The 25,476-nt window shown below is 46.0% G+C and overlaps 2 protein-coding genes, 1 long non-coding RNA gene and 1 pseudogene across 3 annotated transcripts; 1 reads left to right on the top strand and 3 right to left on the bottom strand.

Moving 5' to 3' along the window:
* Nucleotides 1–9,032: 9,032 nt before the first annotated feature.
* LOC119269112 lies at nt 9,033–11,133 on the bottom strand. The gene is made up of 2 exons (XR_005133464.1): nt 10,791–11,133; nt 9,033–9,367 (listed from the first exon to the last, which is right to left on the bottom strand). It is a non-coding gene; the product is annotated as an uncharacterized LOC119269112 (long non-coding RNA).
* Nucleotides 11,134–11,382: 249 nt separating this feature from the next.
* Nucleotides 11,383–13,220, bottom strand: LOC119272546 (annotated as a pseudogene).
* A 535-nt stretch (nt 13,221–13,755) lies between these two features.
* On the bottom strand, nt 13,756–19,276 carry LOC119269111. Its single transcript, XM_037550869.1, has 3 exons — nt 18,613–19,276; nt 16,929–17,116; nt 13,756–14,622 (listed from the first exon to the last, which is right to left on the bottom strand). The coding sequence occupies exons 1-3, from the start codon at nt 19,205–19,207 to the stop codon at nt 14,149–14,151; spliced, it is 1,257 nt and encodes a 418-aa protein (XP_037406766.1). The 5' UTR covers nt 19,208–19,276; the 3' UTR covers nt 13,756–14,148.
* Nucleotides 19,277–20,168: 892 nt separating this feature from the next.
* On the top strand, nt 20,169–20,671 carry LOC119272545. Its single transcript, XM_037554014.1, has one exon. It carries the CDS (start codon nt 20,177–20,179, stop codon nt 20,669–20,671), a length of 495 nt encoding a protein of 164 aa, XP_037409911.1. The 5' UTR covers nt 20,169–20,176.
* Nucleotides 20,672–25,476: the final 4,805 nt, after the last annotated feature.

Raw genomic sequence — 25,476 nt, 5'->3', positions numbered from 1 at the left:
TATCGTTATGTTCTTACTTCACAGATGATTCGAGTAGATGTTGAGAATATTTACTTGATGAAACACAAGTCTGAATTATTGAATGGTTCAAGTAATTTCAGAGTGAAGTAGAAGATCATTGTGACAAGAGGATAAAATGTCTATGATATGATCATAGAGATGAATATCTGAGTTACGAGTTTTGGCACACAATTAAGACATTGTGGAAATTGTTTCATAATTAATACCGCCTGGAACACCATAGTGTGATGGTGTGTCCAAACATCATAGTTGCACCCTATTGGATATGGTGCGTACCATGATGTCTCTTATCGAATTACCACTATCGTTCATGGGTTAGGCATTAGAGACAACCACATTCACTTTAAATAGGGCACCACGTAATTCCGATGAGATGACACCATATGAATTATGGTTTAGATAAACCTAAGTTGTCGTTTCTTAAAGGTTTGGGGCTGCGACGCTTATGTGAAAAAGTTTCAGGATTAAGCTCGAACCCAAAGCGGATAAAATGCATCTTCATAGGAAACCCAAAACAGTTGGGTATACCTCCTAATTCAGATCCGAAAGCAATAAGGGATTGTTTCTAGAATCGGGTCCTTTCTCGAGGAAAGGTTTCTCTCGAAAGAGTTGAGTGGGAGGATGGTGGAGACTTGATGAGGTTATTGAACCATCACTTCAACCAGTGTGTAGCAGGGCACAGGAAGTTGTTCCCGTGGCACCTACACCAATTGAAGTGGAAGCTTATGATATTGATCATGAAGTTTCGGATCAAATCACTGCCGTACCTCGTAGGGTGACAAGGATACGTACTACTTCAGAGTGGTACGGTAATCCTGTCCTGAAGGACATGTTGCTAGACAACAATGAACCTACGAGCTATGGAGAAGCGATGGTGGGCCCGAATTCCGACAAATGGTTAGAAGCCATGAAATCCGAGATAGTATCCATATATCAGAACAAAGCATGGACTTTGGTGGACTTGCCCGATGATCGGCAAGCCATTGAGATAAATGGATCCTTTAAGAAGAAGACGGACGTGGATGGTAATGTCACCGTCCATGAAGCTCGACTTGTGGCGAAAAGTTTTTCACAAGTTCAAGGAGTTGACTACGATGAGATTTTCTCATCCGTAGCGATGCTTAAAGTCCGTCGGATTCATGTTAGCATTAGCTGTATTTATGAAATCTGGCAAATGGATATCAAAACGAGTTTCCTTACCAGTTTTCGTGAGGAAAGGTTGTATGTAATACAATCAGAAAGTTTTTGTCGATCCTAAGGATGCTAAAAGGTATGCTAGCTCCAGCGATCCTTCTAAGGACTGGAGTGAGCATCTCGGAGTTGGAATGTATGCTTTGATGATGATCAAAGATTTTGGGTTTGTACAAAGTTTATGAGAAACTTGTATTTCCAAAGAAGTGAGTGGGAGCACTATAAAATTTCTGATGAGTATATGTTGTTGACATATTGTTGATCAGAAATGACGTAGAATTTCTGGAAAGCATATAGGGTTATTTTGAAAGTGTTTTTCAATGGAAAGCCTGGATTTAGCTACTTGAACATTGAGCATCAAGATCTATAAGGATAGATCAAAATGCTTAATAATACTTTCAAATGAGCACATACCTTGACATGATCTTGAAGGTGTTCAAGATGGACCAGTCAAAGAAGGAGTTCTTGCCTGAGTTGTAAGGTACGAAGTTAAGACTTAAAGCTCGACCACGGCAGAATAGAGAGAAAGGACGAAGGTCGTCCCCTATGCTTAAGACGTAGGCTCTTCAGTATGCTATGCTGTGTACCGCACCTGAAGTGTGCCTTGCCATGAGTCTGTCAAGGGGTACAAGAGTGATCCAAGAATGGCTCACAGGACAGTGGTCAAAGTTATCCTTAGTAACTAGTGGACTAAGGAATTTTCTCGATTATGGAGGTGGTAAAAGAGTTCGTCGTAAAGGTTACGACGATGCAAGCTTGACACCTATCCGGATAGCTCTGAGTAGAGAGACCGGATACATATAATGGAGCAATAATTTAGAATAGCTCCAAGTAGAACAGTTGTTTGGAATAGCTCCAAATAGAGCGTGGTAGCTGCATCTAGGAGATGACATAGAGATTTGTAAAGCACACACGGATCTGAAAGGTTCAGACCTGTTGACTAAAACCTCTCTCACAAGCAACATGATCAAACATAAAACTCATTGAGTGTTAATCACATAGTGATGTGAACTAGACTACTGACTCTAGTAAACTCTTGGGTATTAGTCACATGGTGATGTGACCTGTGAGTGTTAATCACATGGCGATGTGAACTAGATTATTGACTCTAGTGCAAGTGGGAGACTGTTGGAAATATTCCCTAGAGGCAATAATAAAATTATTATTATTATATTTCCTTGTTCATGATAATTGTCTTTTATTCATGCTATAACTGTATTATCCGGAAATCGTAATACACGTGTGAATACATAGACCACAATATGTCCCTAGTGAGCCTCTAGTTGACTAGCTCGTTGTGATCAACAGATAGTCATGGTTTCCTGGCTATGGACATTGGATGTCGTTGATAACGGGATCACATCATTAGGAGAATGATGTGATGGACAAGACCCAATCCTAAGACTAGCACAAAAGATCGTGTAGTTCGTTTGCTAGAGCTTTGCCAATGTCAAGTATCTCTTGCTTTGACCATGAGATCGTGTAACTCCTGGATACCGTAGGAGTGCTTTGGGTGTATCAAACGTCACAACGTAACTGGGTGACTATAAAGGTGCACTACAGGTATCTCCGAAAGTATCTATTGTTTTATGCGGATCGAGACTGGGATTTGTCACTCCGTGTAAACGGAGAGGTATCTCTGGGCCCACTCGGTAGGACATCATCATATGCGCAATGTGACCAAGGAGTTGATCATGGGATGATGTGTTACGGAACGAGTAAAGTGACTTGCCGGTAACGAGATTGAACAAGGTATTGGATACCGACGATCAAATCTCGGGCAAGTAACATACCGATAGACAAAGGGAATTGAATACGGGATCGATTGAGTCCTTGACATCGTGGTTCATCCGATGAGATCATCGTGGAACATGTGGGAGCCAACATGGGTATCCAGATCCCGCTGTTGGTTATTGACCGGAGAACGTCTCGGTCATGTCTGCATGTCTCCCGAACCCGTAGGGTCTACACACTTAAGGTTCGATGACGCTAGGGTTATAAAGGAAGCTTGTATGTGGTTACCGAATGTTGTTCGGAGTCCCGGATGAGATCCCGGACGTCACGAGGAGTTCCGGAATGGTCCGGAGGTAAAGATTTATATATAGGAAGTCCTGTTTTGGCCATCGGGACAAGTTTCGGGGTCATCGGTATTGTACCGGGACCACCGGAAGGGTCCCGGGGGCCCACCGGGTGGGGCCACCTGCCCCGGGGGTCCACATGGGCTGTGGGGGGTGCGCCTTGGCCTACATGGGCCAAGGGCACCAGCCCCAAGAGGCCCATGCGCCTAGGGAACCCTAGAGGGAAGAGTCCTCAAGGGGGAAGGCACCTCCGAGGTGCCTTGGGGAGGATGGACTCCTCCCCCCCTCTTGGCCGCCGCACCAGATGCCATCTGGAGGCTGGCCGCCGCCCCTAGGGGTGGGAAACCCTAAAGGGGGCGCAGCCCTCCCCTTCCCCTATATATATGAGGCCTAGGGGCTGCCCATAACACATGATTTGATCTCTCGTTAGTGCAGCCCTGCCCCTCTCCCTCCTCCTCTTCTCCCATGGTGCTTGGCGAAGCCCTGCGGGATTGCCACGCTCCTCCATCACCACCACGCCGTTGTGCTGCTGTTGGATGGAGTCTTCCTCAACCTCTCCCTCTCTCCTTGCTGGATCAAGGCGTGGGAGACGTCACCGGGCTGTACGTGTGTTGAACGCGGAGGTGCCGTGCGTTCGGCACTTGATCATCGGTGATTTGAATCACGACGAGTACGACTCCATCAACCCCGTTCACTTGAACGCTTCCGCTTAGCGATCTACAAGGGTATGTAGATGCACTCCCCTTTCTACTCGTTGCTGGTCTCTCCATAGATAGATCTTGGTGTTACGTAGGAAAATTTTTGAATTTCTGCTACGTTCCCCAACAAATCTCATCAGCATCAGATATCCAGTTTGAGTCACTATAACCCTCTAGTACCCTTGGATACCTGGTGTAGTGAATCCCATAGCTCGCGGTGCCTTTCAAATAGCGCATAACTCTCTCAAGAGCATGCCAATGATCATCTCCCGGTTTTGACACAAACTGACTCAGCTTGCTCACAGCAAAAGAGATGTCTGGCCTCGTGGCACTCGCCAAATACATAAGCGAGCCAATAATCTGAGAATACCTCAGTTGATCTCTAGCAATCCGTCGATTCTTTTGAAGCAACACACTAGCATCATATGGAGTTGGAGAAGGCGTGCAGTCGCTATACCCAAAACGACTCAAGACCTTTTCCATATAATGAGACTGAAGCAGTGTGATCCCACCATTCTCATCTCTCAACAGCTTGATGTTTAAGATAACATCAGCTACTCCTAGATCCTTCATCTCAAAACAGCGAGATAAGAAATCCTTAAACTCCTTGATTAAATCAAGTTTGGTTCCAAAGATCAATATGTCGTCGACATACAGACAAAGAATAACTCCTTCGCCCCCACCATAGTGATAGTACACGCACTTGTCACCATCGTTTACTACAAAGCCGGCAGCAGTTAATGTTCTTTCGAACTTCTCATGCCACTCCTTAGGAGCTTGTTTAAGGCCATATAAAGACTTTAATAACTTCACATCTTTCCTTCTTGACCAGGTACTACAAAACCATCTGGCTGATCCATGTAAATTTCCTCCTTCAACTCTCCATTGAGGAAAGTCGTCTTAACGTCCATTTGATGAACGAGAAGACCATGTGAGACAGCCAGTGATAGTAGCACCCGAATTGTGGTCAGTCTAGCCACGGGTGAGTAAGTATCAAAGAAGTCTTCACCTTCTTTCTGGGTATAACCCTTGGCCACAAGCCGTGCCTTGTACTTTTCAATCGTGCCATCAGGTCTAAGCTTCTTCTTGAACACCCACTTACATCCTACAGGTTTGCACCCATAAGGACGGTCAGTGATCTCCCAGGTACCGTTAGCTAAGATGAAATCCATCTCGGTGCGTACAGCTTCCTTCCAGTAGTCAGCATCAGGAGATGCATAGGCTTCTGAAATAGTCCTGGGTGTGTCATCCACGAGGTACACAATGAAATCATCACCAAAAGACTTTGCAGTCCTCTATCTCTTACTCCTCATAGGAGTTCCATTTATCCCTCAACAGGATTCTCAACGTGTTCCATCGCAATGGTGGGTTCAGGAATTACAGTGAATTCCTCACTAGATAGAGTAGGTATCTCCTGATTTGATGAACTCGACATATCCTTCATAGGAAATATGTCCTCAAAGAAAGTTGCATCATTTGATTCCATAATCGTACCAACATGCATGTCGGATACCTCAGATTTTATTATCAAAAATCTATAGCCGATGCTATGAAAAGCATAGCCCAGAAGAACACAATCCATGGTTTTTGGTCCAAGCTTGCGCTTCTTGGGAATTGGTATATTGACTTTCGCCAAACAACCCCAAGTACGTAGGTAAGAGAGTTTCAACATTTTCCTTTCCCATTCCTAAAATGGAGTCATGGTCTTATGCTTTGTGGGAACTCGATTTAGGACATGACACGCAGTCATTAGCGCCTCCCCCCACCATTCCTTGGATAGACCCGAAGTGTCTAACATGGTGTTAACCATATCAGTTAGAGTTCGGTTCTTTCTTTCGGCTACCCCATTTGACTGGGGTGAGTAGGGAGGCGTCCTCTCATGGATTATACCATGTTCCGCACAAAACAGATCAAATTCATTGGAAAAATACTCTCCACCACGATCGGACCTAAGCCGTTTAATTTTTCGATCAAGTTGGTTCTCTGCCTCAGCTTTATAGTTTTTAAAGAAAGTCAAAGCCTCATCTTTTGATTTCAGAAGATACACATAACAATATCTAGTGGAGTCATCAATCAACATCATGAAGTATCTCTTTCCACCTTTTGTCAACACGCCATTCATCTCACAAAGATCAGAATGTATAAGCTCTAGTGGCGCCAAGTCTCTTGCCTCTGCAGTCTTATGGGACTTGCGAGGTTGCTTAGCTTGCACACATACTTGGCACTTGGAGCCTTTGACAGTAGAGATTTTCGAAATTAAATTCATATTGGCTAACCGCGTCATGCAACCAAAGTTAATATGACAGAGTCGTGAATGCCAAATATCAGACTCATTATTGTGGCAAACATTATTAATAACTTTAGTGCAAATATCTGACAAAGATAGGCGGAACAAGCCTCCGCACTCATAGCCTTTTCCAACAAATTGTCCACACTTAGAAATTACAACTTTATTGGATTCGAAAACCAACTTAAAACCATCTCGACATAAACGGGAACCGCTAACGAGATTTTATTGATGGACGGCACATGATGAACATTCTTCAGACGCACAGTCTTCCCCGAAGTAAACTTCAGATCGACCATATCAACACCTCGAACGATGGCATGTGACCCGTTCCCCATCAGCACGGGTGAAGTCCCTATTGCCTGGTAAGAAGAAAACATGGAGGCATCAGCACAAACATGTACATTGGCACCGGTGTAAATTAACCAATCAGGGGATTGAAATACTGAAAGGATGGTAGGAAAAATACCGTACCCTGATTCCTTCATATCAGTATCACCGATGACAACATTAGCGGACTTGCCGCTCTTCTCATGTTCGCGCTCCTCAAAGCGGTTAGGACACTTCGGAGCCCAGTGATTAGGATCACCGCAGACATGGCAAAGTCCCTTCCCCTTCTTATGAGATTTCTTCTTGAAGTTGGTATAATGTGATGGCTTGTTCTTTGTATCAAACTTGCCTTTGCCCTGAGTTTTGTTCTTATTGTTTTTGAACTTGTTGGGCTGGGAGTTCTTCTTCTGTACCATGTGGGCACTAGAGCCTCCCTCAGCAACTCGAGCACGTGTGTTCTTTGCTCTCGCCTTCTCTTCAACATCAAGAGTATCAATGAGATCCGCAACGGAAAACTCCTGTCTCTTGTGTTTCAGGGAAGTAGCAAAATTGTTCCACGAAGGTGGAAGCTTGGCAATGATGCCTCCGGCAACAAATTTGTCCGGCAACACACACTTGAAGTACTTAAGTTCTTTTGCGAGCGACTGTATCTCATGAGCCTGCTGTACAACAGGGCGTTCATCAGTCATCTTGTAGTCATAGAATTGCTCCATGACGTACAACTCGTTGTCGGCGTCCGAGGCACCAAACTTGGCCTCGAGCGCAGCCCACATGTCCTTGCCGTTGTCAAACGACATATACGAATCCACAATGGAGTCATCAAGAACACTCAGAAGAGCGCCTTTAAAGAGGGTATCGATCTTCTCAAAAGCTTCCAGATGTGCTGGATTAAGATCGCCCTCAGGCTTGCCCTTGGTGGCATCATAGCAGCCCATGGTCTGAAACCAGTAGACTGCTCTCGTGCGCCACCTCTTATATTGCGCAGAAGATAAATCATGACTACAGCAACAGAGATTAAACTAATCATGCGAACTAGCATAGCAGATGAACATATCACGTCTAGGGCACATACTAGAAGCATGAATTCTACCACGATCTCGAACAGGAAGGATAGAATCACATACGGTGCAGCGGGTGCAGCACCGCCGGCGTTGACGTTGTCGCCGAGGTCGGGGAAGAATCAGAAACGGTTATATAGACAACGTGCATAGCTCTGTCCTCGGCTCAATCCCGCAACCCGCGGCGCGGCGCGGCGCGGCGCGGCGCGGCGAGCGAGGAGGAGGAGGAGCGCGCGTGTAGGTCTTCTCTTCTCGTGCTCATACAAATGATAGAAGAGCTCACCTTATAAAAAGGTGCAACTCTCTCTCAACTTCCGGGGTGGGACTAAACTTTAGCCTCACTCACTCCACTCACATGTGTGCATGAATGGGCCAAGAAAATTTCAGAATTTTAGTTGGGCTTTGGGCCAAAGGCCTACTAGCAAAATTCCAACACGCTGAGCCGGCGGGACGCCGGCGAGTACTGCGTAGGTTGAAGACCATGATTGAAGTGCTCAACGGAGATGGGGTGCTCACCTTCTATGAGTTGAAGACCATGATGAAGTCATAGACGACCCTGTACTGTACCCCGCTGCCAAGATGTGCAGCTGCGCCCGGTACTGCGCCACGGCCGCCATGGAGGCCAAGCCGTGCCCGCAGTGCAAGCTGGCGATGGCGACCAAGGTGACGTTCGTGCTGCGCCCGCTCCGAACTCCGACGTGTTGCTCGCCAAGAAGAAGTGATCGACGCACGTACCGATCTTTTTATTTCTATCCGAGTTATTGCCTTATGGAATACGGGACACAGCTCAACGTGGCAGTCGACGGAAAATTCTGCCACCTTTCCACAAGTCTGAACGGACGGACCGACTAGTATTAGTTATTCTGATGATTGCTGCACATAAAATGCTCTCATATACAGTTTTGGCTACATAAAATGTTCTCTGTGGTTCAAAACACACTCAACACGAAAAATCATCGTCAAAGCATGCATCATATTGATGAACAGTTTGTCATATGAAAAATGGGGGCCAACTACTATAGAATCTGAGCTTGCTGTGAAAAAATAGAAAAAGAAATCTGGACCATCGGATGCAGCATGATTTGTACAGATGGAGGCAGAGGGTTCTCAATGCACATTTTAAGAAAACCCCCTACTATTAGGTACATATACAGGATGACTTTTGCAATAACCACCCTCAGATATTAATAATTATGCCTGTCATAAATAAGACATTGTACAAAACTGTACAGGTATCCGTCTCTTAGGTTTTAAAAAAATTGCACATATGTACGGCATGAAACTTCTTGTAGATTTGATTTAATTAGTAGCTTCTGCTACATCAGTAAATATGCAAGAAATCCAGACATATTGGTGACTAGAAAGTACATGACAAATTTAACCACCCACTTCAAGCATACCTAAGCATACATTTCAAACCTGACGATCCCATATAAGACACAAACAGAAGAGATACATACATATCAAATGCTACATAGCATGAGAGGATTACTTTTGTTACAACACGGGCAAGACTAAGTAGACTAAAATAATCACAACCCAACAAGCACGGCCATTAAAAGCTGCATTACTATCTTGGTGGTACATCACATAAAAGCTACAGCCTTTGCATCTTGTGCTTCATGCTCACCGAGTGCTTCTTGCTCATTGAGCTTCTTGTGCTGCTAATCCCAGTTTGTATCTGCTAATGAACTGCATTGCTATCTTCATGGTACACAACACAAACACAGCATGACAAATCAGAGGGAGGAAATGAACTAATCTCAGTGTATCTGCTAAGAAAATAAGCAATGCGCCTAAAGCCTTCATGGCAACATTATCGATTAGAGAATAAACTTACATCGTCCGATAGTATGGCATGAATGAAATCAGAAATTAGGGTACCTTCCGCATTAGAAACAAGGGCACGAGCCATATTACTTTCCCTAGGAGAAAGAACAAACGAAATAGAAGTAAAGCTACAAGATATATGCGCCTTTTCTTTTTAATTGCACTTCAGTACAGAGAAAATCTATCTTGGCATCCAGCACTGTCATTATTTAAATTGGTTAAAAACTGATGGTATGACTTGCATTTATCACCTAAAGAAATTGCAATTACAGATGCTTACTAGCAAGTCCTGAAATGGTGCGCATTGCAGTATTCCAGCATTGAAATTTCTTTATTGTCTTACTAAAGTCTTGATTTTAATTTCTGCAGAGGAACTGGAACACTTTCTAGCTAGAATTGTTCAACGTATATGGAAGGTTGTTCTTCTGGTACGTCCAGCAAGTTATACAACAAGCTTTGCATCAATGATTACTGCCAGCAAATTTCACCCATCAGTGCCTGGTGTTCATGAACTCCAGAAGAATGGACAATATGTAGGGTTCCACCAAGGTTTCTATGAAAAGGGTCTACTGCTGGAGATTGGTTTTGCACTTTTGATACATAAAAAATCAGGGCCTATGCTACATCTGCCGATTTCTATAGTACTTTTTCTAATGGAAGCATTGCTGTGATTGTACATGATGTTCCATACATCTAACTTTTTCTCGCAAAGTACAACAAAGGTTACAGTGGTGTCGCTGTCGCCTATTTACAGGAGCGCATACTTTGCATTTGTGAGTTTAAGTACACTGACTATTCTCTTGAAAAGTTTGCTACCGAAGCATGCAAATGTTAAGCTTATGTGTTCCTCTTGATTCTAGCCATATCACCACAAGATTGCATTTATAAAAAATCAAATTTAGAGACGGAAGGGTGTGCCTAGAACTGGAAAATTTTAATACAATCCATCTATTATATGAACTGGTAAAATCTATCTTCATCTTCACAATAAAAATGAGCTTACTATCCCATCAAGTTTTCAACCAATGGCTGCATATTGCGACAACAAACTTAGCAACCGCAGGTAGTAATTATATTTTTTATTGAGTTGTCCTAAAATCGAGGATTATCTACCCATCTGCAACCTTCCAACTTGGTTATCTAAGTAATTACCGGTGAAACAGAACTTTCAAAATAGACTACCAAACCACTAAGAACAGTAGCAATACATCATCAAATTGAAGTTATAAAATGGCATCTTCCCATATGAGCAGTGACATGGAAAAGTACATGAAAACAGAACTGGAGATAGCATCACCTGCTTGCAGCCGACGAGGTGAAGGAGGAAGCGACGAACCCACCGCTCCTGGAACCTCGGATGGGGAGGCAGTGACCAGTGACGAGCACAAAGTAGGGCGGAGCTTAGTAGCCGGCGAGCTCGGATCTGCTCTGCATAACCGGGTGGGCGGCGACACAACGGCCAGGAGTCATCTGATCTGCTCCTCTCCGATCTGATCAGCTCTGAGGTGCTTCCCCACTGGAACACGCCTCCATTGGTCGTACTCGCCCAGCTCTTGGTTGAGGGATCTGGGCCGCCGCCGCCGCAGGAGGAGGAATTTTAGATCGTGCGTGTGTCGGTGCATCGGGGAATCGGGTTTGGGTCTGAATGATTAGGACGCCGGGAGCAAATTAACTCTCAGGCAGGGACCTATTTGCAAACTTGTAGTCAGAGATTGCTCCACCCGAATCTGAGCCATCAATATGCCATCCAATGGTCCAAACTCATTTTTTCTATTCTTTCACAGTAGGCTCAGATTCTATAGTAGTTGCCCCCTGAAAAATGCACTCACCGATCGATAACCATTACAACAACAAAAAACTCTTATAAAATCTATGTGCATAAAGAAATTCTATTTATTTGCGAAACACAAAAAATTCCAGCCTCCCCACTTGCGTGTAACTACGCCGACGTACGACAAGTCATTAGAGCCTATGTAAAGTTTCCCGTTGTCTCTTTTCATGATTTCTGCCGGTTTGACGCTCTTGGGCCCCCTCATCTCTTTGAGTATCTTGCCGTCAGCTCCGATCCTCACAGGGCTAAATTTCGTGTTTTGACCCTTTTCTGAAACCTATTCGAGATTTTACCCTAGTTTGAAAAAAATCGAGATCTGACCCTTTTGCTACCGCCAGGGACCATGGCGGTAGGGTATAACAGCCTACGCTCGCTGTTAGACCCTACCGCCATGGACTCTGGCGGTAGCAAAAGGGTCAGATCTCGAATTTTTTTCAAACTAGTGTCAAATCTTGAATAGGTTTCAGAAAAGGGTCAAAACACGAAAATTTGCCTCCTCGCAGCGAGCAGATGACTATTGGGATGACAGGGCAATTCATTCTTCTCGCCATGTAACGCCACCCAGTAACCTCCTATTTTGCCAGGCCTTACGTTATCGGGGTAGCCGGGGAGATCGACAAATGGCTCAGACGTCCCCGCCTCCGCCTTGGCCCCTTTGATCCAGTGCCTTAGTAGCTTGCACGGCCCCGTAGATGCAACAATGAGATGCGTACAGTCGGTGCTGATAGCGACCCTGTTTGCATACGCCAGGCGTGTTTGGAGCACCGCAACATCACCGGTATGTGGGTCGTACCTCATGAGACGCCCTGTTGAATCCCCTGATCTTGTGACCATCTCATGATGCGTCCTGTCATAGTTCATAGAACTGTCAGTGAAGTAGACTTGACCGGTGACCTGGTCGACCTCAACCCCGTTGGTGAAGCGGAGAGGTAAATCATCGACCGCATTAACCAATATTGTGGCTTCCCGGCCACCAGGACCAACCCGCATGAGTCCCCTGTAGGCGTCGGCCACGTATAGATCCCCAGACTTGTGATGAAACTGCAAACCAAGTGGCCGGCCACACTGACTCTATGTGAAAGTTGCCAGGCGGAATATCGAAGCCCTGCACATGTCTTCATCGTAGCCAGGGCTGTATGCGTAAGGCTGGTCACAATGGGGAGGAACTTAGGAATAACATCACACACTCCAATACAATTTTGCTTATGTGTCACATATTTAATGAAGAGAGAGGTGCTTGTGGTAACTAGCTAAGTTACCGGAACATCACACACTCCAAGAAACAATGAGTATATAACCTAATAAATACATTGTTGCATGACACTACATAGATGTTCCTACCCACTGTGGAGGTAGTAACATAGTCTAGGGAAGTGTGTAAGTTACTAGACTATGTTCTTGCCCATTATGACCAGCCTAAGTGGTTCAGCCTATCTTGTCCCCGTTCCACCTGAAGGATGCGGCCGTCAGAGACGCCGCTATATGGGCTGTGCCCTTGGGCGTCGAAGGCGACACTCTAGCCCTTGAAGAAGTCCGCCAGCTCGGTTTTATTTGTTTTTTGTTCTTACGGTTTTTCATTTTTATCTATTTTCTCTCCTTTTATTAATTTTCCATCTTCATTGTTTTCCCTACTTTTTCATTTATATAAATATGTTATATGTGCACATTGATGTTTTCAAAAACATAGTGATCATGTTTTTGAATATGACATGAATATTTATTCTAAATACATGATGAATATATTTTCTTATATTATACATAAACATAATATTGTGTATATTTTCCCTCCAAAATACACATTGAACATCTTTTAAATATACGATGAACATAATATTGCAGTACAAAGAAAACAGATGTTGACCACGAGGATAACTTGAGATCGTTCTCCCTGGCCATGACGCTGGGGTGGCTAACCAAGCCCAACCAAGTGAAGGCATGGGCCGGCGACCAGGGCCCAGCAAGGGGAGGAACCAACCTAACCTAGACATGTTTCCCAAGGCAAGGGCGGCAGCAGCCAAGATCGCATCCAGTTACCCTGTAAACCCTAGACCTCCATGTTGACACCCAAACGGACAGGCGCGCACAATTTGGGTCGGCTGGTTGGAGTTGCTCTTAGTATGGACGTAAATCGGACGCAAATTTGGGCCAGAAATGCGTCCACATGGGCACTGAACGGACGCGTTGAGCCGACACTTTGATTCGTTTCGACACCCAAACGGACACACACGCACAGTTTAAGTCAGCCAGTTGGAGTTACTCTTAGACCACGGGCTATCAGGGACTAGACAAACTCTAAACACAAGAATGCGAGCAACAGAACATGCATTGTGCTGGAGATATTGCTACTTCGAGTTTGCTTTCGACGAACAACTCAGATTTGAGACTCTGTCTGGAGAGTAAAAAGCAGCCTGCTCCTCAAACTCAAAGAAAGTAGAATACGGAAACAAAACGAGTTTACTTGAACTTGACCAGTTACACGATATCTGACAGCTTTAGTCCGTATCGTATTTTGCGTTCACTAGAAAAATAAACATGTTTTTAGCATCTACATTCAGAATCTTGCATCAACACAGCTTACAAGTGACGTGCGGCTACTGTTTCTATGTACAGACCATGACGGCACACAAGTAAACGTTCAACTCGAATCAAGAAAGCAAAACCCCGGAGACACACGCTTATCAACTTGTCGTGATTCTGCTTCCGCGTTGTTCGCTTTGTAGTAGCTACTGAGACACGATCCTTCGTTTTAACAGCGACCGTATGTCTTGAAGCCGCAGAGCATATGTATCTGGCACTGGGCTTGGTATTTACCACCAGGCAACCCTTAATCATCATCGTCATCCTCCAGGTCACTGAATGACACGTCTTCGTCCTGCCCAACCGAGGTGATATTGCCTGTTTTGTTGTCGGCATGGTCCATGTCCTCTAGCCAATCCTCCACTTCTTTGTCGTCGTCGTCCTCCGGGGTGTACAGGTTGGGTTTGTCACCCTGATTCTTGATTTCAGTTTTCACCACCAGCTCTTCTTCAATTACAGACTTGTCAATAATTTCCGGCTCGCTGGTTGAAATGGGATGCTTGTCAGCCTCAGCCCCTGGCAGAGGATCAGGAGTTGGTTCTTGGAAAGATGTTGCTTCAGCCATTCCACTCTTGTCTTGGATGCTTGAGGGTGACAACTCTTTATCTTCAGCTTGGGTAGATAGAACATTGCTGCTTTCTGATGGGCCCCCAGGACCCTCAGACGCTACATTTTTCATCCTTGGGGAGCTTTGCAATAACTCTTCTCTTGCTTCCAGGATCTGCATGAAAGAAATATCTCAATAAGGTCAAATTTAGCAAAAGATCATCGCGAGAACCCTTTCCAACATTACTACGAAGTCTGACATTTCTCAATTCTCACTGGTGTTGTCAATGTTAGTTTCCAAGGGTGATATATTAGTATGCATATGTTTAAGGATGGCAATTTTATCCATGGACATGGATACCCATGGATATCCAACCCGAATGGATAGGGTTTGGATATGCTTTTGCGCCCATGGGCAGCGCCCAAACCCGACCCGATTACTCGTGGATAGGGCATGGACATAATCTTGTACCCATGGATATATCCAAACCCGACCCGATCGTCTAACCTAACGAGCAATATTCTGCTACCCCTACCCCATAGTCACATGTCCCACTATAATTTTATCCTTTATCTAAAACATCCAAAAGAAATTACACAATCCCCGCTGTAACATACTCCAACGCACCTTCTCATCCTATTATCTACACTAATTAAATGACTTGTCGTTGAGAATTGGTGCCATCTCCTTGAGTTACTCCTCTCATAGCCCTAGAGGAGGCTGCCGCTGCCAGCCGCTACCCCCACGTAAGGTGGATCATTGCAGTAGCCACTACTGGCCTGCGACAACCCAGCTCCATATCTCCTTAACCCCTCCGTCTTCGCTTTTCCACACACGCATTGATGCATGGCCGCAGCAGTGGGACAATGCAAGGGCTATACTGCACGGCAGGGAGTGAGCACGCCAATGCAGAGTGCACATTGTGCAATGAGTTATGTCTTATGTATAGGTCTTGAGAGGACCCGATGGATATCCAATGGGTATGGATATTCATCGGATTTGGACATGGTCACAATTTTTCGCCCATGGATTTTTTCATGGATGGGCTGGGACTGCCTTCATGGATATGAATATAGATTTGGTATTGTTCAACCCGATCCAAACCCGACCCATTGCCATCCTTACATATGTTATCTTGACAACAGGATAGTATATATGCTACCGATGACATCATAATATGATCCACAACATTCCACATGCATGATGGTCACCATTCTGTAACTATATTGACGGTACAATTGTCCATGAATCATATGCATACTAGACAAAATAACATAATCTTAGTTCACAATCCAAATTCTAATGGCCCATTAACATATCCTCCTGCTGTTCAGGTTTGCTGTAGGGACTAGGGGGTACGCTATATTTTACACTGATATTTCCATTTGGAAGATCTTAGTTTTAAGCAATCCTAATTGTTTCCACCACAAGAATATTGAAAAAATTAACAACGCTGAGTATATTCAACTTGATGAGCTGATAGATTTAACATGACGAGTGACTTAGCGTATCTGCAATGAGAATACAATATGGAGCTTGGATATGCATAAAGATTTAAGAGAGATCATACTCCCTCTGTTCCTAAATATAAGTCTTTTTAGAGATTTTAATATGGACTACATACGGATGTATATAGACGTAGTTTAGAGTGTAGATTCACTCATTTTGCTCTGTATGTAGTCCATATTAGAATCTCTAAAAAGAATTATACTATATAATTAGATACCACTTCTGGGCTTTGTTATGCTTGCGACCTTAAAGTTAACAATATCCTCAACTTAGCATTCAGAGCTAACATAAAACTTAAGCAAGACTGTACCAATGATGATGGCACATGGTGGATTTATCATAATTGATATTTGGCTGGAAATGGATGTAAACACTCAATCCTTGTTCATAAAGCCAACAAGGGCCACTATTTTTTTTTTGAAAGTCAACAAGGGCCACTATCAAGTTCTAGATATTCTGAAGCCCGTTTACAGTACTCAGATAAATCGACCTGATTTCCCAGCTTAGACGTTTAAGACAAGTCTCGCAATATTGTGAGACCATGGATTCAATCCCATATTCAACTATGGATGAACAATCCAGATCCAATTCCATACAGTTGCATAGAATAAAGTATCGGGGAATTTCACTATCTCAAGCTTAATGAGAATGCAGATTGATGTCTTCTTTCTTGTGAACATGCAATATGACGTATTGCAGATATAGAAGGGATCAAAAGATGAATTCCTGATAAAAAAAATCGTCATCGATACAGCTACAACTCCAAAAGTGACTCTTAACAGGTGAATATGGAAATGAGAGGCCACATTTGGAAACAGGTAAACACAGGCAAATGCATGGGCACATGTTTCTGTTTACAAAGTTATTTGTAGGATTGCATGCATTGCAACAAGATGGCATGATAATCTATGGTAACTAAGAATGTTTGGAAAACACAACAGAAATAATAAGACAGAGAGAAGGGAGTGTACTTGTGTCGTTGAAAGAAGTTCAGCATCTTCCTTGTTGAGCTTTGAGTGAAGAAGCACAAAATAGATCTTCCAAAAGCATGCTTCACTCATATTGGTCGAACAAAGTTCGGTTCTGAGATATAATAAGCTTGGTACTATACGCTCTATAGCCAATGCATGTTCATATTGTGTATCTGACAGTTCAAAATCTGAACACAAAAGCATGGAAGATATAAGCGAAGGAATTGAGCAACAGTCAGGCGTGATATGTAACATACGACTGGCATGATGGAACAAGATGCATGAATGACAAGTAAATACTACTCCCACATAATGAAGAGAAGGAGAGCATGATGTTAAGCATATAGTAGTAATAAGCATTCATGATCATTCTAAAAACACATTTGTGACTGATTACTACGCCAAGTTAGTGCAAAGTACAGTAGTCAATGACAGTTTCATGGTCCGCAAGTTTGGTAGGTAGGAAAAATTACGATTACGCCATAAACAACAGGAAGATTGGCAATAAGTCTACAAAAAGAAATTGCTGGATAAATGTACTTGGTTCAACTATATTGTGTACATGTACTGATATCATCAGGAACCTTGGTTCATTGAAAACAAGCTAAACTTCCACTAAGTATAGAAAGCAATCAAGGTCAAGTGCTTCTTTGAGTTATTTGATCAAAGGTGCGTGTGCAATTGACACAACTCATTTATTTGTAGGGACTTCATTTGTACTCCCTCATAATATAAGAGCGTTTTTTACACTACACTAGTGTCAGAAACGCTCTTATATTATGGGACCGAGGGAGTATGTCTTAATAAGTAAAACTTCATTAATGTTACAAGCAAGCAATTTTTATAACAAGCTTATTTGATGTTGTTTACGTGAATCATCAGGTTAAGTTACGGTGCTGGTATATGTGCTTTGAGTCTGCATCTAGCTTTGTCAGTGTTTTGGTGTTTTCTAATTCATCTCTAGCTTTGGGAGGTCTTGTAGATCAGTAAATGGCATAGTTAATCCTGATGTTTTTGCAGAAATTGCAGCTTCGTAACAATTCGATACTAAGAATACATGGCAAACGACAAAATTTTCATCATGAGCATTTATGAGAAGGTGCATACTGAGAGCTGGAACACACTGACTAACATGGACTATCATTCTCTCTCATTATTAAAATCCGCAATCTATACTCCAAAACTTCCTCACTAAATTACTTCCTACTAAATATCACTTCAATTAAACAAACAAACTCGATTAAAGCCCTAATGAGACTAGACACAGTAACTCATTTCAGGCACCCACTCTGTCGAACTGGATATCAGCAAATGTAATCAGATGGAGTGCTAACATATTAATTAATTCAATGCAATTCCTTGGTAACCCTTAAAAAATGTGGAGAAACAGTCAGTTTGAACATGATGTGATTGATTTGGCCTGAAGCTGCACCCTCATGTCTCCACACTTAGCAAATACACCATTCTATTAACCACAGCATAGGCAGTATAAACATAGTTTGAGCAAAACTGCAAAGATCTACTAGATTAAAACACCTGATTCAACACTAATAATCTGAGTTTCAGAATTCAGAGTCTTCTGCTGCACTTACATCTCATAACCACACAAGTGCATAGTAGACCGAAATAATAGTCTAGTGCAGATAAAGCTCGAGCAGAAAAGTCTGAAGCAACTGGGTCTTACCATCGGCGTGCCGGTCGTTGACGAAGAGGGGAAAATCGAGCCACGTCTCGGGAGAGGTCGAGATGTGCCTGACGAACACCACCACTTCCTCCGTCAGGCCCACCGCATCCACATCCTCCTCCTCTTCCTCCGGCACGAAAGGCAGGAAGGACGAGGCGATCTTGGAGATCTCCGCCACGGCGTTGGCGTTGGACAGCATCGAGATGCCGCTCCTCACCCTGCCCCCGATCTCAGCCAGGTCGTTCCGGATCCCGGCGACCCGCGGGGACTGGGGCCCATACTCTCCCTCCGCCTCCGCCTCCGCCTCAGCAGCCGCCGTCGACGTCTCGGCCTCGGCCCCGGCCGGCGGCGGCGGCGGCGCGAGGAAGGAGGCGACGCCCCAGAAGCGTCGGGTGAGGGACTCGGTCAGCTCGGAGATGTCGCCCTTGACCCCGCGGCCGGGGGTGTCCGGCTGCTCGTCCTCCTCGGCGTCGGCGCTGGCGGCGTGATCCGGGGTTTCGTCGCCGGTGGCTGCCTCGGAGTGGTCGTCGTCGTCGTCGTCGTCGTCGGGGGCGGAGGAGAGGGTGGCCGCAATGGAGCGCGCGAGCCACGACATCGCCGGGAGCGCGTGCCGCAGTGGAGGGTGGAGTGGGGCGGCTGGCTGGTCAAGTGACGTGCGGTAGGCGGTAGGGGATATGGACTGGTGGCCGGCGGGTCGGAGGACCAGTGCTTCGGCTCGCAAACGGGTGCGCATATCCGTCCAGTAGAAGAAAAATCGACGGTGGCGATCTGGTTAATTTTCAACGTTTTTTTTTAAGGTTAATTTTCAAAGTTGACCCCGAGAAACATGAATAATTGCTCTGCTCTGCTCCAAAGTCCACATCTCCGTATGTTAACGCTGCCGTCCCTAATTGCTTTGCTTAAGGATGATGTAAATGTTAATGGTGGTGGTGTGTCCGTTTCTTCTGCTTTCTCTTTGGTCCTCTGTATGCCAAAATCAAGGGGCAAGTGGCCAATCAGAAAACATATATAAAATAAAATAAAAGGAACAGTGACGGTAGCTTCCCTCAGGAGACATGGTTTACCAGGAGCTACCAGACAATCGAGACAGTAGAGGTTGGTGTCTTCCAATGGCTTACGTGCGCTGAAACAAGCAACAGTAGAAAAGTTTTATTGTATATTTACCGGCCGAATTGCAAGAACGCACGCAAAAAACGGCTAACATGCATATGCACATACGCAATGATTCGCTGGATCAACAGACGCAGCGCGTGCGAGTTGGCCAGCCGATATCCTCCAAAACCCGTGGACAAATTCCTGCGAATCCATCAAAATACTCGCCGATTCCGACCGTTTCCCTCTTATCCGCCCGGTACAGAAATCCGCCGACCCCACGGATATGAACGCCAGAGCAAAAAGGTCAACACCAAGCGGCGGTTCACGCGGACCGAACGGGCAACGTCCACGGAATGGAAGCGTATATATATACCACGAGGTGATGGAGGTGCCATTGTACACTCTCATAACGCAGCCAGCCATCGAGTGCAAAGACAAGATCTTGTGTTTCACGTACGCATACACAAGGATGAAGAAGGGTGGCGGGAAAGCCAGCGGGTGCTTCTTCTGCCTCGGCGCGCCGATACGCGCGCTGTCGAGGGCGTGTGACCTCTACGTGAACTGCATGTCCGGATGCGCGCGCCGCATGCCAGCGGGGGCGGTCGTGGGTGGTCGCGGCTTCGGCGGGCCGGCCACGTCCATGCACCTGCGGGCGAGCTCGGATCGTTCCGACGGCCTTGTCCGTGCCGCGTCGAAACAGCGCCGCGTCGCGCCCGAGCCAGCGGAGGTAGGGGCAGCGAAGAAGACGGTCCACCTTAGCCAGGCGCCGGCGGCCGTCCCGGCACGGAGGAAGGGCCCGGCGATGGTGACCATCGACGAGGACGCGCCGTGCGAGTTTGGCGCATGCCCGCTGAAACGTCCAGAGCAGAGGAGTCGCGGCGCGGCGGTGGGCGGACTGGCCGCGCGCGGCGGTGGTTTTGGCGCCATCAAGGTGGGGGGCGAGGCATTCGAGAGCCGACCGTGACGCGTGCGTACAACACACGCGCATGATAAAACTTACATCGAAATTTCGACCGGTTCTCTCCCCCTCTTGATTACTTCTTGTTGACAGATTTCTTTTAAAAAGGATACAAGATTTATTATAAAAATTACATCGAAATTTCGAAACCACCAAACAACCATTTCTCTATCTCTATCTCTATCTCTACTATCTATCTTCTACTACCTAAAAGAACCGTAAGGTTCCGTTTCCCCTCTTAAGTTGTTGTTTTCATCCGCACCTCCCCACCCTTCGTAACCCCACGCGGCCACGCCCACCGATTTTCGGCACCTAATAAATAGATCATGGAAACTGCCCTAATTTTTGCTGCAAATCATGTCTGTAAAAATCGTCCGTAGCAATGGAAGGAGACATAAATCTGTCCTTCCGTTCCTTACCTCCTTCCATTTCTGTTTCTCTCCTACCAAAATTTTCGCTCCTCCCATGATCTCGCATTACTCACACATTCCATACGGAATGACTGAGATTGATTCCATCAATCACATGGCCCTTCCTGCCTTTCATGTGTGCATACCTACGTGAGAACCCAAGATAATTCTACCACCATCAAACGCACGATCGAGTTTCTTGGCTCGTGTCTATCGTGCTCGCGACGCCCCGGTGAATCCCGCACATCTTGCAGCTCTGGATTGGTTGGCGTCCCCGGGGCGCCGTATGGCCGTTCAAGGAACAAGCTAGGACGATCTAATTATGCAATGACGAGGAGAGGGCGCGGGGAGGCATGATTGCGAGCTGCAGGACGCGGCAGTGGAACTCACGGCAGTGTACGCATGGAGAGCGGGCTGTGGATTCTCTGCCTTGCTGTGGCAAAGGCAGAGAGGAACAGTGCCTCTACCTTTCCTCTACTTTTAGTCGTTGGATTGAGAACGGACCGCCCAGATTTGGCGCAACAGGACCACTGAAAACAGTGATATGAATAGTACATGAGCTACAATGTTGTATGAACAGTGCATGCGCTACAGTGATTCGCTCGATCTGGACTGCCAGCTTTTGATCCAATGACTCTCTCGGCTAAGGTAGAGGCAGCGTTGCTGAAGAGAAGTCAGAGGATCTGCGCCCTAGAGAGCGGCCATCGTCATCAAGTCCTTCATTGTCTGCGACTCCTGGCTATCGCGTTGTCTCTCCACATCGTCAATCAATCTCAGTCCCCATTGTTCGTACTACAGTCCTCAAGTGCCAAGTTTGCTCACTGCAGCCCCGCCCCCGCCCCCGCGTCGCCCCCGCTCGGGCGACTCGGGCGGGATCCAAAACCCTAGCCGCCGGGGGTCCCCATCCGTCCTCCCCTTCCTCCTCCGCCGCCGAAGGACGCCGCCGGCTATAGCCCGGGGCTGATGGCGGTGGCGGGGGTCTTCCCTCTTGCCTGCGCCGTGCGGGCAGTGTGGAGCCCCGCGACGTGGGTGGCACGGCCGATCTGGCGGCGCGGCGGGCCTGCCTTCCTGCGGCGGCTGCCTCGAACAAGGGTGGCGATGGTGGGGTGCGGCAGCCGGCCCTGCCTCGGGCTGCGTGGCGGCGTTCGGCGGCGGCGACCGGGTCTGCGGCGACACACTATCTGACCTCGGATCGGCGGTGGCGGCATGGAGGGCCTGGTGGTTGGGTCGGCACTATGCGGGTTGTGCCCTCCGAACAGATCTGATCTGGCCGGTGCGGCCTGCTCCATGTGCGGAAGCTCAGATCGGCGACGACCCGTGCACACAATGCGTGATGGAGGTTCTTCGAGCGGATCCGGGTGAAAACCTTGTGCTCGGCTTGATGCCAAGAGCGGCGTTGGTGGCACCCTGTGGTGTCATTACCTTCTTGAAAGCATCGCCGTGGAGAAGCTCTAGACCTCTATCCGCTACCTCCGGGGGAAACCCTAGATCAGTTGATCAGATGACGGCGGCGCGTTGGTGTCGTTTCCTCCTTGGGGGCGTCATTCTTGGAGGCGTACACGGGATCGAGGGACCAGCGGGCGCCTTTTTTGGTGGAGCGGTACTTCATCCTTCACATTGATGACGGCGGATCTCGACGGCGTGGTGCAGTGGAGACTCGGCGCCCGATGCACGGTGATGGACTCGTGCAGGTGGAGGTAGTTGTCTGGCGTCAAGGTGGCGTCGATGCGGAGTGGCCTGACAAGGTAGAAGCCTCAATATCTGCTCTGAAGACGGACCTGTGGAAGATGGCGGCGACGACACATGTGAGTGCGTCAGACCAGTTTATGTCCCAGACCCGGTATGTGGCTCGGCTGGGGCTTCTGGCTTTTGATGATAGGCTTAGGTGCGTAGACCGGGTTTTGGCCCAGATAGCACCCCTTCATCATATGGATAGAATTAGTGGCATATGTTGCCAAGATGACGGATTCAGGCATATTGTTGTAATACTTTGTAAGGTCCTCGAGAATAATCAATAAAGTGGCCGTATGCATCTTTCAGATGCAGAGGCCGGGGGTCATCTTTCTTTTCTAAAAAAAATGTGTATGAACAGATCACCATTGTCTGCGATTCCTGGACATATGTTTTTGCTCTTTGTTAATTCCTTGATTGTGCTGGATGTGAATCTGAATGCTTTGCTACTCGTACATTCCCTTCTCTGAGAGCATTTGTTGTACACTTGTTAAGAGCAATAGAGCCGAAGAGATTGATGCCTTGTTTGTGCAGATTTTCTACTGACTTGAGTCCTAGCAGCAGTCATTTCTTCTTGGTTTTTATATTAATGAATAAGATAATTCTTATTATGAACAGCTAATTGCATCTCTGCTTAGCGCATATAATGCTAGAGCAGCAGAGAGCTTATGCATGATCAGTAGTCAGGTTTGGAAATCATCATGGCGCATTGCTGCACTGCATCAGGAAGGATAACAAAAATAAATTACAAGGGTCCAACAAGTTTATGTGAAAACACACTTTATATTAAGGTATGTGCACTTTTCTGAGTATATTTTTTTTCTTTGGAAACGGCTGAGTATATGTTTGAAGTCTGCATTGTTGTACCAAAGTAGTTTGCACATGGTTGATGAATGATTACCAAAGTAGTTTGCACTGAATGCAACGAGAATGGTTGCATTTGTTTGCACTGAATTATATTCTCCTTCCGCTCCTTAATATTAGGTATATTGGTTTTTGAGAGAAATTCCAAATTTGTAGGTGTATATATTTTGGGTTTGTCTAGGGCATATCTAGATGTGTCTTGGTTATTGCACATCTAAGTGACACAGGTAAGCATAGAAATGAAAAGAAAAAGGAAAAAAAATATCCATACAAATCTTCCCGTATCAATGATATAGGACTTAGATGTGCAATACTTATGGCACATCTAGATGTGCTTTAGCAAAATTGATATATTTGTTACTTCCTATATGCACTGTCGATTCCAGCCCTAAAGAAAATGCCACGTCCAATTATTTTTGGAAGCCATGCTGCAATCGTGCAGTGTGTTATTTTTTGAAGGATAATTAATGTACCCCTATAATTATGCATCTAATCACCAAACTAAACATGGTTATTTATATTCCAAATCCTCCTCCATCACTGCCTGTTACCGTGCCCAGAAAATAAACATAACACCATCATGTTATTGCAAGAAATTGTCCAGGTAACAACTCACTTTTTGATACGGCAGCTAAAAATGAACAAGAACAATCACGATAAAATGTGTTCATTCTTGGTTGGACAAGAAATGCACCATTTTTATTTGTTTACCATTTTTCGCTATTTTGTTTTGTGTAGAAGGTTAAGGAACATCGACACGTGATTTGTGACAGGTGAGACTATAAAATAGAGTAAGGGCATCTCCAACTTCAACGTGGACCCCCTAAAAAGGACACTAAATCTGTCCGCGGACCTGTCCGGATAGATGTCTGGACACTAATATGGGAGCCGGTCATTCAAAGCTAGCCGCAACCGTCCGTTCACATTTCAAACGAAATTTAACGAAAAGAAAAAATTGATAGAAATTTAAACAAAGTGAATAACTTTCATTCAAATTTAGACATTTTTACATAAAACCGGACGATATTTTGTCCAGTGAACTAAATAAAATAAAAAAATATCTAAACTACCCTATACTTGATGGTGACCTCATATGCATCACTGGGCTACCTGATGGTCGGGCGCTGTCGTCGGAGTTGGGCTTCTAGCGACGGAAGGGCGCGGGGTCGCGACAAGGTCTCCCGGCGGCCCGTTGGCGCTCGCGGATTATCCTCTCTGCTTCCGCACGGCCGTGGCCACCATGGACGCATGTGTGGTTGTTGCTGTTGTGGCTGGTCCTGCTCGTCGCAAGAGGAAATTACGGTCTCCTCCTTCTCCGAGGAACCGGCCGCATAGAGAAAGATGGCCCTCGAGAGCAAGGGCGGTGGAGCCAGGATCCGCCCATCGGTGCCAAGATCCAGGACTTGCCAATCGCAGTTGAGTGGAGGAAGAGGGGAGTGGGGGTGGTGCGCGGATATGTGAAGATTGCAATTTGGATGGTGCCAGATCCGTGCTCAAAGAGATGCGGCCAGAAAAATAGGCGGTTAGCCCGCTTCAATATGGCACAGCGGCCGGAGTTGGTTTCTCGAGATAACGCTTACACATTGAAGTGGCGCCAGTCTGGTCGTGTCGGTCAGGGGCGCCCTCCCATCCGGACACATCGCGCGTCATCATTGTCGTCCGCTGCGACTCCGGGCCTGCATGAATGCGGCACGGGAAGCGGCAAGTCCTTTGAAGAGATATTGCGGGAGAGGGTTTTGGGTTAGATCTTGGTGTCGGATGCTTAGGTGAAAGCGGTCCGGACGCCCGCAAAGCCCCCCGGGTTGG

The sequence above is a fragment of the Triticum dicoccoides genome, chromosome 3A (assembly GCF_002162155.2).
Source record: "Triticum dicoccoides isolate Atlit2015 ecotype Zavitan chromosome 3A, WEW_v2.0, whole genome shotgun sequence".
Lineage (NCBI taxonomy): Eukaryota > Viridiplantae > Streptophyta > Magnoliopsida > Poales > Poaceae > Triticum > Triticum dicoccoides.
This window is presented reverse-complemented; position numbering and strand designations above follow the sequence as displayed.

Bases quoted from the DNA above. Each gene is read 5' to 3' on its own strand.
- LOC119269111 (XM_037550869.1), bottom strand. From the start codon at position 19,207: ATGTCGTGGCTCGCGCGCTCCATTGCGGCCACCCTCTCCTCCGCCCCC. The intron at 17,117-18,612 runs GTAAGACCCAGT...TTTTGTGTTCAG, and splicing joins CAACGACCGGCACGCCGATG to ATTTTGAACTGTCAGATACA. The intron at 14,623-16,928 runs GTACACTCCCTT...TCTTTCATGCAG, and splicing joins AACTTCTTTCAACGACACAA to ATCCTGGAAGCAAGAGAAGA.
- LOC119272545 (XM_037554014.1), top strand. From the start codon at position 20,177: ATGAAGAAGGGTGGCGGGAAAGCCAGCGGGTGCTTCTTCTGCCTCGGC.